This window comes from Bombina bombina, chromosome 6, assembly GCF_027579735.1.
Source record: "Bombina bombina isolate aBomBom1 chromosome 6, aBomBom1.pri, whole genome shotgun sequence".
NCBI classification, from domain to species: Eukaryota; Metazoa; Chordata; class Amphibia; order Anura; family Bombinatoridae; genus Bombina; species Bombina bombina.
Genome location: NC_069504.1, coordinates 245474254 through 245488537, shown reverse-complemented (window position 1 = coordinate 245488537; position 14284 = coordinate 245474254). Strand labels below are relative to the sequence as shown.

The window sequence follows — 14284 nt, the reverse complement described above, 5'->3', positions numbered from 1 at the left end:
GGTAGGAATTTTCTGATTGGCTGATGGAATCAGCCAATCAGAATATAGTTCAATCCGATTGGCTGATCCAATCAGCCAATCAGATTGAGCTCGCATTCTATTGGCTGTTCCGATCAGCCAATAGAATGCGAGCTCAATCTGATTGGCTGATTGGATCAGCCAATCGGATTGAACTATATTCTGATTGGCTGATTCCATCAGCCAATCAGAAAATTCCTACCTTAATTCCGATTGGCTGATAGAATCCTATCAGCCAATCGGAATTCGAGGGACGCCATCTTGGATGACGTCCCTTAAAGGAACCGTCATTCGTCGTCTAGTCGTCGGAAGAAGAGGATGGATCCGCGCTGGAGGTCTTCAAGATGGAGCCGGTCGTCATCGGATGGAAGAAGATAGAAGATGCCGCTTGGAGAAGATGTTTGCCGGTCCGGATGTCCTCTTCTTGCCGGATAGGAGGAAGACTTTGGACCCTCTTCTGGACTTCTTCAGTGGATGTCTAGCCCCCGCTTGGGTTGGATGAAGATCTTGGAGCCAGGACGGATCGGTGAACCTGGCATGGTGAAGACAAGGTAGGAAGATCATCAGGGGGGTAGTGTTAGGTTTATTTAAGGGGGGTTTGGGTTAGATTAGGGGTATGTGGGTGGTGGGTTGTAATGTTGGGGGGGGGTATTGTATGTTTTTTTTTACAGGCAAAAGAGCTGAAATTCTTGGGGCATGCCCCGCAAAGGGCCCTGTTCAGGGCTGGTAAGGTAAAAGAGCTTGTAATATTTGTATTTTAGAATAGGGTAGGGAATTTTTTATTTTGGGGGGCTTTGTTATTTTATTAGGGGGCTTAGAGTAGGTGTAATTAGTTTAAAATTGTTGTAATATTTTTCTTATGTTTGTAAATATTTTATTATTTTCTGTAACTTAGTTCTTTTTTATTTTTTGTACTTTAGATAGTTTATTTAATTTTATTTATTTGTAGCAATTGTGTTTAATTAATTTATTGATAGTGTAGTGTTAGGTTAATTGTAGGTAATTGTAGGTAGTTTATTTAATTATTTTATTGATAGGGTAGTGTTAGGTTTAATTATATCTTAGGTTAGGATTTATTTTACAGGTAAATTTGTAATTATTTTAACTAGGTAACTATTAAATAGTTCTTAACTATTTAATAGCTATTGTACCTGGTTAAAATAATTACAAAGTTGCTTGTAAAATAAATATTAATCCTAAAATAGCTATAATATAATTATAATTTATATTGTAGCTATATTAGGATGTATTTTACAGGTAAGTATTTAGCTTTAAATAGGAATTATTTATTTAATAAGAGTTAATTTATTTCGTTAGATAAAAATTATATTTAACTTAGGGGGGTGTTAGTGTTAGGGTTAGACTTAGCTTTAGGGGTTAATACATTTATTAGAATAGCGGTGAGCTCCGGTCGGCAGATTAGGGGTTAATAATTGAAGGTAGGTGTCGGCGATGTTAGGGAGGGCAGATTAGGGGTTAATACTATTTATGATAGGGTTAGTGAGGCGGATTAGGGGTTAATAACTTTATTATAGTAGCGCTCAGGTCCGCTCGGCAGATTAGGGGTTAATAAGTGTAGGTAGGTGTCGGCGACGTTGTGGGGGGCAGATTAGGGGTTAATAAATATAACATAGGGGTCGGCGATGTTAGGGGTAGCAGATTAGGGGTACATAGGGATAACGTAGGTGGCGGCGATTTGCGGTCGGAAGATTAGGGGTTAATTATTTTAAGTAGCTTGCGGCGACGTTGTGTGGGGCAAGTTAGGGGTTAATAAATATAATATAGGGGTCGGCGATGTTAGGGCAGCAGATTAGGGGTACATAGGGATAACGTAGGTGGCGGCGGTTTACGGAGCGGCAGATTAGGGGTTAATAATATAATGCAGGGGTCAGCGATAGCGGGGGCGGCAGATTAGGGGTTAATAAGTGTAAGGTTAGGGGTGTTTAGACTCGGGGTACATGTTAGAGTGTTAGGTGCAGACGTAGGAAGTGTTTCCCCATAGGAAACAATGGGGCTGCGTTAAGAGCTGAACGCTGCTTTTTTGCAGGTGTTAGGTTTTTTTTCAGCTCAAACTGCCCCATTGTTTCCTATGGGAGAATCGTGCACGAGCACGTTTTTGATGCCGGCCGCGTCCGTAAGCAACTCTGGTATCGAGAGTTGCATTTGCGGTAAATATGCTCTACGCTCCTTTTTTGGAGCCTAACGCAGCCTTTGTTTGAACTCTCGATACCAGAGTTAAATTTATGGTGCGGCCAGAAAAAAACCTGCGGAGCGTTAACAGCCCTTTTACCGCCGAACTCCAAATCTAGGCCTAAGTAAGCACAGCTGGGTATGGGCCAACTGTGGTATTCAGATAAGATTATGACAGAAAATATCTCACAACACGTACATGGATTCTATGGTTTTGTTTTTCTGGTTTATTTGTTTTTGTTTGTTACAAGTTTTTGTTACAGCATCAAGATATGCAAAACGTTTCTATAATTTTGAAAAGTGTAACATCTTCTGGGACATTGTGAGTACTCTTCTCAGGATGTACAAACTGTTTTATATATGCTATATGGAAACAAATAAAAAACTTTCAACGTAAAAATATTTTTAAACGTACCCTAGAAAAATACAATCTGAATTTGCAAGAATTGCAAGTCATTGTGACACTTGTTTTGAATTCCGATGAATAATAAAATGACAGTCAACCACAACATTCATATACAAGATACTATTCAATGGAGCATTCTCATAAGTAACTCAGAAAATATTGGAAGCTTTTTTCTAAATTAAATGTATTTTAAAAAATAGAAACAATAACATATAACTATGTTTTATTTTAAATGTGATATGAATGTTATATATTTTAAAGTCTTTATATGTGTCTGATTTGGAGAATGCTTGAGATTTGATACAGATTGTAGAATTTTATTGTCTAACCTGTTCCCAGTCACTGCCTTTGCAATTTATTTTCTTTCAGCAGTTGTCTTGCAAGTGTAAACATTATTAATAATATGCCTGCGCTAAGCAAAATAGGAAGATTGTTTCCAGCTGTTGCCCTTTACTAAAGCATAAATATTGTAGATACAGGTTTTTGCAGTAAAATACTATTTCCCAAAACATGCATAAGACAATGTCTGTTTTTTTCCTTTCTTTATAATTAAAGGAACAGGAATTTTAATATAAGTGATTTTATCATCCTTTATGCAATAAATATAATGCATTAAACTAATAGCTCTGTTTTAAAATCTTGAAGGAAACACATTTTTAATTTAGGCAATTAAAAATTTTAAGGTAAACACTATGGGCCAGATTACGAGTGGAGCACAAAATAACGTTCCTGCTTGAGCATTAATTGCGTTAGAATTAAGATTTTTGCGCTCATCAGGTTGTGCTCGTATTATGTATCCATATGTATTTTAGTGTTTATATGTGTATATACAGTATGTCTGTGAATACAAATATACACATATAAATACATAAATACATATGTACACATATATAGACATATACAGTCATGGCCAAAAAAAATTGGCACCCCTGCATTTCTGTCAGATAATGCATCACTTCGCCCAGAATATTGTTGCATTCTCATGTTTATTTATTTTGTTTGTATTGGTATGACACAAAAAACTGGAGAGAAAAAAAGCCAAATTGCACGCAAAGCTCTAAAAATGGACTGGAAAAAATTATTGACACCTTCTAACAATTGTAAGAAATAATTGCATTCCAAGCTTGTGATGCTCCTGTAATTTGTAATTAAACTCACCTGTATCAATTAACAGGTGCTGACAATTTAGAAATCACACCAGCAACCAGTTAAAATGGTGAGAAATTTACTCAACCTTTCTGTTGTGTGTCTCTGTGTGCTACACTGAGCATAGAGAAGAGAAAGAGCAGCAAAGCTCTGTGTCTGAGGATTTGAGAACAAAAATTGTGGAAAAGCATGGACAATCTCAATGTTACAAGTCCATCTCCAGAGATCTTAATGTTCCTGTGTCTACTGTGCGCAACATTGGCAAGACGTTTACAGCCCATGGCACTAGCTAATCTCCCTGGACGTGGACGAAAAAGAAAAATTTATCAAAGATTGCAATGAAGAATTGTTCAAATGGTGGATACAGAACCTTGATCAACTTCCAGACAAATTCAAGCTGACCTTCAGGCACAGAGAACAAATAATTCTGTGGTGCAATGTAGGGCCCAGTGTCAGAAAGTTGGGTCTCCATCAGAGGTCATGGGTCTTAAAGCAGGACAATGACCCAAAGCTCATGTCAAAAAGCATCCAGAAATGGTTAAAGACAATGCGCTGGAGAGTACTGAACTGGCCAGCAGATCTCAATCCCATAGAGCACCTGTGGAGAGATCTCAAAACAGCAGTTGGGAAAAAGAACCCTTCCAATCCGAGAGACCTGGAGCAGTTGGTGAAAGAAGAGTAGTCTAAAATCCCAGTAGAGAGGTGTAAGAAACTCATTGATGGTTACAGGAACCAACTGATTTCAGTTATTTTTTTCCAAGGGGTGTGCTACCAAATATTAAATTGAGTATGCCAATAATTTTGTCCAGTCCATTTTTGGAGTTTTGCGTGGAAAGTGTCAGATTTGGCTTTTTTTTTTCTTTTTTTTGTGTCATAGCAATACAAACAAGAGAAATAAAATGAGAATGCCTAAACATTTGTAATTGCAACAATTTTCATGGCGAAAAGGTGCATTACCTGACAGAAATTATACATTTTTAACTTTTTTCCTTTTTTTGGTCCGGAGATGCAGATATGCAGAGTGTGTTTATATATATATATATATATATATATATATATATATATATATATATATATATATATATATATATATATATATATATACAGGGAGTGCAGAATTATTAGGCAAATGAGTATTTTGACCACATCATCCTCTTTATGCATGTTGTCTTACTCCAAGCTGTATAGGCTCGAAAGCCTACTACCAATTAAGCATATTAGGTGATGTGCATCTCTGTAATGAGAAGGGGTGTGGTCTAATGACATCAACACCCTATACCAGGTGTGCATAATTATTAGGCAACTTCCTTTCCTTTGGCAAAATGGGTCAAAAGAAGGACTTGACAGGCTCAGAAAAGTAAAAAATAGTGAGATATCTTGCAGAGGGATGCAGCATTCTTAAAATTGCAAAGCTTCTGAAGCGTGATCATCGAACAATCAAGCGTTTCATTCAAAATAGTCAACAGGGTCGCAAGAAGCGTGTGGAAAAACCAAGGCGCAAAATAACTGCCCATGAACTGAGAAAAGTCAAGCGTGCAGCTGCCAAGATGCCACTTGCCACTGGTTTGGCCATATTTCCGAGCTGCAACATCACTGGAGTGCCCAAAAGCACAAGGTGTGCAATACTCAGAGACATGGCCAAGGTAAGAAAGGCTGAAAGACGACCACCACTGAACAAGACACACAAGCTGAAACGTCAAGACTGGGCCAAGAAATATCTCAAGACTGATTTTTCTAAGGTTTTATGGACTGATGAAATGAGAGTGAGTCTTGATGGGCCAGATGGATGGGCCCGTGGCTGGATTGGCAAAGGGCAGAGAGCTCCAGTCCGACTCAGACGCCAGCAAGGTGGAAGTGGAGTACTGGTTTGGGCTGGTATCATCAAAGATGAGCTTGTGGGGCCTTTTCGGGTTGAGGATGGAGTCAAGCTCAACTCCCAGTCCTACTGCCAGTTTCTGGAAGACACCTTCTTCAAGCAGTGGTACAGGAAGAAGTCTGCATCCTTCAAGAAAAACATGATTTTCATGCAGGACAATGCTCCATCACACGCGTCCAAGTACTCCACAGCGTGGCTGGCAAGAAAGGGTATAAAAGAAGAAAATCTAATGACATGGCCTCCTTGTTCACCTGATCTGAACCCCATTGAGAACCTGTGGTCCATCATCAAATGTGAGATTTACAAGGAGGGAAAACAGTACACCTCTCTGAACAGTGTCTGGGAGGCTGTGGTTGCTGCTGCACGCAATGTTGATGGTGAACAGATCAAAACACTGACAGAATCCATGGATGGCAGGCTTTTGAGTGTCCTTGCAAAGAAAGGTGGCTATATTGGTAACTGATTTGTTTTTGAATGTCAGAAATGTATATTTGTGAATGTTGAGATGTTATATTGGTTTCACTGGTAAAAATAAATAATTGAAATGGGTATATATTTGTTTTTTGTTAAGTTGCCTAATAATTATACACAGTAATAGTCACCTGCACACACAGATATCCCCCTAAAATAGCTATAACTAAAAACAAACTAAAAACTACTTCCAAAACTTTTCAGCTTTGATATTAATTAGTTTTGTGGGTTCATTGAGAACATGGTTGTTGTTCAATAATAAAATTAATCCTCAAAAATACAACTTGCCTAATAATTCTGCACTCCCTGTATATATATATATATATATATATATATATATATATATACACATACATATACATCTTTAGCCATGTATATGTATGTATGTCTATATTAAAGCCCTTTGCCTGCTTTTTTTTATCTTTAAACCTTTCTAACTTTTATGTGCAATATTTTTTTGAATAATTTTTATTAGATGGTGTTATTATGAGTGTGAGTGTACTTTTTAATGTATTTTTTAGTGTTTTGTGGAACTTTTATGTTTTGCGAAACAGTTAACCAGATCTCTGAAGTCAGTGATCATTCTAGCGTGATTTGCGATTGTGCTCACGTTAATTGCATTTACTTTAAACTCGTAATACCAGAGGTAAACCAGATGAGCGCAAACCACGATATACCCCTTAGCATTCGGGCATAAACGTTTGCGGTCCACTCATAATCAAGCCCTAAAAATGGAATGCTAGGGACAAGGCTCTTAAAGTGACAGTCTACTCCAGAATTTGTATTGTTTAAAAAAATAGATAAGCCCTTTATTAATCAACCCTCAGTTTTGCATAACCAACACAGTTAAAGTAATATAATTTTTACCTCTGTCATTACCTTGTATCTAAGCCTCTGCAGACTGCCCACTTATCTCAGTTCTTTTGACAGACTTGCATTTTAGCCAGTCAGAGCTGACTGACTCATATATAACTCCACAGGAGTAAGCAGGTTATCTATATGGCACACATAAACTAGCAATATCTAGCTGTAAAAAATGCACTGAGATAAGAGGCAGCCTTCAAGGGCTTAGAAATTAGCATTTGAGCCTACCTTGGTTTAGCTTTCAACAAAGAATGCCAAGAGAACAAAGCCCATTTGTTAATAAAAGTAAAATGGAAAGTTGTTTAAAAGTGCATGCCCTATCTGAATCATGAAAGTTTAATTTTGACTAGACTGTCCCTTTAAAGAACAGTAAATCAAGTGCTGCATTAATTTTAAGAAGCTACATGCAGTGTTAGCCAGTGTATTAAAAAAAAAAAAAATTGTTTTGTAAGAGAATAACAAAAGCAATATACAGGTGATACCTTTAATTGCTAATATTGGACAATTGCAAGCTGAAGGTACTGTACCTCAGTGTCCTGAAAGCTTGCAATTGTATCCACTATTAGCTTTTAAAGGTATTACTTGTATATCACTCTTTTTAGAAGCTTCATGGAGAGATTAGGTTAGCTACTTTTACCCATACTTAAAATCATGTAGTTAAGTACAGCAGTTGGCTAAATTGTGATAAGTTCATATGCAGTGTTTAGGTCTATTCTTACCTGGGTCCCTAACCCTTAGCCACACATGCTAGCTTCAAATCAAACACACTGAGATGTAGTGTGTAGAAACATATAAATGTGGACGTGAACTATATATATAAACAGAAATGAGCACACACAAATACATTAAGCAATGCCCTGCAAAAGAGTTAAATACACCTCTTGTGGTTTCCTTTACTGTAGCAAATATAAATACATGTAAATGAGCTTGTGAATATAGAAGAGTTACCTAAATGGTATTCTGGAGAAAGTGGAACAAACAAAATAATAGATAAAGTAAATATATTTATTTTGGAGTATTGTTTTATATTCCTTAATGGAACATTTTATGGCAAGGTTACATTTTGAGCTTAAAGGGACACTGAACCCAATTTTTTTCTTTTGTGATTCAGATAGAGCATGCAATTTTAAGATACTTTCTAATTTACTCCTATTATCAATTTTTCTTAACATTGCATGCTCTTTCTGAATCTCGAAAGAAAAAATTTGGGTTCAGTGTCCCTTTAAGCAACTTTCTAATTTACTCCTATTATCATTTTTTCTTTGTTCTCTTGCTATCTTTATTTGAAAAAGAAGGCATCTAAGCTAATTTTTGGTTCAGAACCCTGGATTGCACCTGTTTATTAGAACAGGAGAAGTGGACCAAGCGCTACACCCAGGGCCTTAAGCTTACTAACTATATAGCCTCCTAGTAGGCTAACAATACAAAAGTTAAAATGGGGAGAGAGTAAGCGTTATTTTTATTTTTATTTTTATACACCTCACGGATTTACAATTTTTTAATTTAGCAGCTGAACCACAATAATTTGACCCACTCAACGTTTACATTCTACTATTATTGACTTCACGTTATATTTCTACACGTCACTTTGGAGGAAACACTACTGGATTCACTTACATATAACCGGTTGAACATTTGAACATTTTTTATGTACGCCAATTTTTGTGAACACTATTTTTTGTGAATGCTATTTTTCTTTGTTGAAAGCTATTGTGTGCACTCAATCACTCACTTAGGTTGTTTATATTATTGAATGTACATGTCCTAACTCCTCATCACTGGCTCACTAAGTCAGCGTCACATGCTATACTCCATTGGATATTTTTAGATATTTTTAGATTTGTTTATTATATATATATATATATTTTTTTTGTTAAGTCAGACATGGATCCATGCGTCTGATTGCCATTTGTAAATTTTTATATGTAATAAAATGTACCTTTTACTAGCCTTTTAAGCTTTTTAGCGCTTACTCTCTCCCCATTTGCACCTGTTTATTGGTGCGTTAATGTATCCACCAATCAGCAAGAACAACCCAGGTTGTTCACCAAAAATGGGCCGGCATCTAAACTTACATTCTTGCATTTCAAATAAAGATACCAAGAGAATGAAGAAAATTTGACAATAGGAGTAAATTAGAAAGTTGCTTAAAATTGCATGCTCTATCTGAATCACGAAAGAAAACAATTTGGCTTCAGTGTCCCTTTAAGCAACTCTCCATTCCGCACTCAAACAATGACTTTTGAGTGCGGGATATTTATTGCACCTGTATTACAGGTTGTTCGGTCTGGCTATTATGCTAGCTTTATAGTCTATACCGCTGCGATCCATTCCGCTATCTGAGACCAGTAGTTATGGATTTTGCAAAACAAAAATGTTTCACAAAACTTATAACTAAAATTTTACAAAGTACACTAACACCCATAAACTACCTATTAATCCCTAAACCGCCATCCCCCCGCATTGCAAATAGTATAATAAACATATGAACCCCTAAATTGCCACCCACCCACATAGCAGCACTAAAAAACTATAAACCCCTAAACCGCCGACCCCCCACCTCTCCAACGCTAAATAAATATATTAACCCCTAAACCACTGACCCCCACATTGCCAACACTAAATAAAGCTATTAACCCTTAAACTGCCAGCCTCCCACATCACTACTAATAAAACCGTCATCCACCATAACACAATAAACCTATTTAAACTATTAACCCCTAATGCAAATAACTAATTGAATCACTAAGCCACCAAACCTAACACCCCCTAAATTAACCCCAATTACTAAATAGAAGAGGTCCCCGCGCTGGATGAAGATGTCACCGCTTGGAAGAAGACCTTCACCGCCAGACTTCAGGAATGGTGAGTACCTATTTCGGGGTTAGACTTAGGCTTTATTTTTATTTTTTTGATCTTTTTTTTTTTTTAGATTAGGGATTTTAGGGATTTTTTATTTGAATAGGCTGCAAAATAGCTGATTGCCCTTTTAAGGGTAATGCCCATACAAATGCCCCTTTAGGGGCAATGGGAAGCTTAAGTTTGGGGGTTGTGTGGGAGGGGGGTTTACTTTTAGGGGGTAACTTGTACTTTATTTTGGTAGAATAGCTGATTGCTTTAGGGCAATGCCCTCAAAAGGCCCTTTTAAGGGATATTGATATCTTAGTGTTAGATTAGGGGGTGTTTTTATTTTGGGGGGCTTTTTTATTTTTATAGGGGTATTAGATTAGATTGAATTTTTTTATTTTTGATAATTTGATTTATTTTTATCTGTAATTTTAGACTTTTTTTATTTGTTTGTTATTTAAGATTTATTTATTTTAATTTAATCTTAGGTTTGTAATGTTAGGATTTTTTATTTTAATTTTAACTAAGTATTTTTTTATTTTATGTAATGGGGTTAATTTAGGGGGTGTTCGGTTGGGGGCTTAGTGATTAAATTAGTTATTTGCGTTGTGGCGGATGGTGGTTTAGGGATTAATAGTTTAATTAGGTTTATTGTGTTGTGGGGGGTGGCGGTTTAGGGGTTAATAGGTTTATTATAGTAGTAGCAATGTGGGGGGCCGGCGGTTTAGGGGTTAATAGGTTTATTATAGTAGTAGCGATGTGGGGGGTGGCTGTTTAGGGGTTAATAGGTTTATTTAGGTGTTAGTGATGCGGGGGTGGTGATTTAGAGGTTAATCACTTTATTTAGTGTCAGCGATGTCGGGGGGCAGTGGATTAGGGGTATTTAAACTAGGGTTTTATGTTAGGGTGTTAAGTTTATACATAACCTTCTTTTCCCCATAGACATCAATGGAGATTGCGTTACGGCGGTCGCCGTTGCGCTATCGCAGGTATTCGTTTTTTTCTCTCCATTGATGTCTATGGGGGAAAATGTACACAAGCACGTCAAGTCAGGCCATGGGTTTTGTGCGGTATGGAGCTTAACGCACCATACCGCACAACAAAAGTAGGTTTTTCAGTAACTTGTAATGGCAGCGCTATGGAGAGTGCCATACCGCTCATTTTGTTTGCAATATTTACGCACCCAGTTTAGCGCACAACTTGTAATCTTGGTCTAAGATTGGTGTGTACAATACTAATCCTTTGCCCAAATTGAAATGTATGCCAAACAGTGTAACTAGTGAGAGAGAATTATTTGCAGGGAGTAAACAATTCTACAATACCTTGTTGAACTGGTTTGAAAGGACAGTCCTGACTCCTAAAATAGTTTGGGTTGGAGAAATAAGGATATTTGTTTACATCTTTTAATGTTTTTTAAGAAAAATGCATCTATTTGTATAATGCAAAAACCCAAACTGCTTTATTAATTCAGATAAGACAACACATAAAACTTGTTTTGCCACTCCAATATCCCTTTAAAAGAATGCTAAAACAATTATATTCACTCCAAACAGACAAGCTAAGGAATCAAAACAGAGATGAACTTTACAAGAAATAATTTATTTCCATGTTAAATCGAGCAATTTAAAGTTAAGATTGCAAGAAAATAATGTCAAACTTATCTAGCTGTATCTTCACCATGTAATTAAAGTTATAGAACAGAGGGAGCTGTGTTGCACTTTGCCAAGAGATACTCTGATCCATAAAATTAATTGCTTCAAACTGTATTTGAAGACAGTTGACTGTATACATTTGGCAGAAGGAAGGATAGCAGTGTCTTTTTTATTTATCAGCTCTTGGTCCTGATTCTTTGTTTCTTACACACACACACATATAAATACATACAGAATGAAGGCTGAAACGATTGTCTGGAATTGCCAGGCTTCTTGTTCAGAGTTATTGCCTAGTATTTTGGGGCTGGACTGACCTTATTAGACAGGATCAGACTGATATGCTTCAGGAAAGTTATTCTCTGTAAAAAGCATCATTGGGCTAAAAGAAGCTGCACCGAGGAGGTGAATCTTAATAGAACAAACTAACAAGTTATTGAGTAAGTGTTCATCCCTGAGAGTGTGGGCTCTTTTTGTATGTATTTAGTCTCTCTAAGGGGAAATCAGACATGGAATTCTTGCCCAATATGCTTTTTGGCATATAGCTGCACCTCACTGACAAGGCTAAATGATGGCTGAAATAATAGTCTGTGTTTGCCATGTTACTTATTCAGAAAGGGATTGCCTGGTATTTCAGGGCTGGATTGACCTTACTAGGCTGGATCAGACTGATATACTTCAGGAAAGTTCTTCTCTGTGAAAAAGTATCACTGGGCTAAAGGAAGCAGCACCCAGGTGGTGAATCACCATAGAACAAACTAACAAGTTAATGAGCTGGTGTTCGTCCCTGAGAGGGTGCTTCTCTTTCTGTATTTATTTAGTCTCCCTAAGCGGAAAAGGGGAAACCAGATGTTGACTTCTTGTCCAATGTGCTTAGAGGAATATGGCTTTAGCTCATTGATGAGGCCTAATGAAGGCTGAAATGATTGTTTGGGATTGCCTAGTATTTCGGAGGTGGAGTGACTTTGGGGAAGTTTGCAATGTGCATTTGAAAATTCAACCCCCCCCCCTCCCGAACTAAATTACATGAAAAGGGAAAAAAATAAATTATGAACCTTTATTGCAGTGTTGTTTTACTATGGGTAACTAAACATTTTAGCAATAACCAGCCACTTGTAATGGCTGGTTATTTATCGTGCGCCCCTAAACGGTCAAATTTGCCCGTTTACGGGTGAGTGATAAATTAGCACTCCACTTGTAATCTAGCCCTTTATATTAAATGATTTTGCTATCCCTTGGTTCTGTGATTTACATTTCAATTATTGCATATAGAACCTTGATTATTCCTTAAAATCCAAAGACAGACTAAACTTTCAAGATGTTTGAAGTACAGCTAAATGTTATAATAATCTGTTCAGTAATTGCTGTTATCTAACTTGTCCACAAAAAATGAAATCCTAAAATCTGCTCTGTTTGTGGGTCTGGAGGACTGGCTTTAAGAAACTACTGGTGTACACAATATTGTGTGTGTGTAGGTGCATCATATAAAACATTAAACATATTCAAACATAACAAAATCAGAGACTATAACACATAATTTATTAAATTAAACACATTAGTGGCACTAGTTACATTCTTCACCATTAATAAATTAAAAGTGAATTTCTGCTTACAAAACAAACAAGATGCAACTTTTCATGTGTATAGTTAAAAAGTCAGATACTAAAATAAAGTTAGAAAATCATTCTTTTTTAATAATTTTTGAGTTACAATTAATGTTTTTTTTGTTTGTTTATATTTATTGAGGCTAACTGCAAAATTTTGCTTTCCATAGGTAAAAATGGTCCAACTTGTAAACTCACTATTATACATTAACAACTTTTTTTCTTTTTAACAGCTTAAAGATTTTATAGAGCTGCATAAAGGTGGATCAGCTATGGCTCCTCTATTCCGAGCAGTGGAAACCGTAGAAGCCAACGTACGATGGCAATTGCTATACAGGGAAGAACTATTTCAATGGCTACGAAAAACTCTAAAAAACTAAAAGTGATCATATTCATTAACTTACCTGGAGTCACTTTTAATGGAAGAGACCAGAATGCATGCTGTAAAATTATTACAAAGCAGCAAAGAAGGGGCAGAGTGCGCCTTTATCTATTTTTGCACTTGGTTCTTTTTCAAATTGAAGAAACTTTTTCAAGAAAAGTCACTATGACTGTGAAATCCAGTCTTCGCTCAATGAAGAAAAAAATCCTTATATAACTAACGCATGTTTATGTTAGTGTATATTTTTTAAACTATATTTTGTGCATGATTGTATAGTCTGCCTGTATATTCCAGCATGCTTACTTTTAATGTCCAGGTTTTGTATTTGATCTGCTGTTACATAAAGAGTGGGCATTATGCAAAAGCACAATGAATATATTTAGATATATATGACAATCAGTGCAGTAAATATGTTTAAAATGATTGATACAACATTCAAGATAAAATGAAAAGTAGAAACTCAAAAGAGCATAACTTTAATTGTAAATGATGCATATGGAATGTCCACTAGTTGTTGGTATTTCTATTAAACAGCAACAAATATTTTGAGAGGTAAACAATGTAATATAATCATGCATATTAAATTGATTTCTATTGTTTTTCTACTATGGCTTTGTTATTTGGGATATATATAAATATATATATATATATATATATATATATATATATATATATATATATATATATATATATTGTCAAGAGGTACTGACAAAGTAAAGATATCCACATATATTTTCAAAACCATCACTTACTATATTGTTGTATATGTAAAATCTTTATATAAAAATTATACATTAAAAATTACATTACAGTTTTTTTTTGCTTCATCTA

The 14284-nt window shown here is 36.1% G+C and overlaps 1 protein-coding gene across 1 annotated transcript in view; it reads left to right on the top strand.

The window, feature by feature from the left end:
- Positions 1 to 14071, top strand: part of TRHDE (thyrotropin releasing hormone degrading enzyme) — a 1764002-nt gene extending 1749931 nt beyond the window's left edge. Inside the window, exon 19 of the mRNA XM_053716777.1 lies at positions 13305 to 14071. Coding sequence (XP_053572752.1) covers positions 13305 to 13451 — 147 coding nt within the window. The 3' untranslated portion in view covers positions 13452 to 14071. The remainder of the gene's footprint in view (positions 1 to 13304) is intronic.
- The last annotated feature ends 213 nt before the right edge of the window (positions 14072 to 14284 follow it).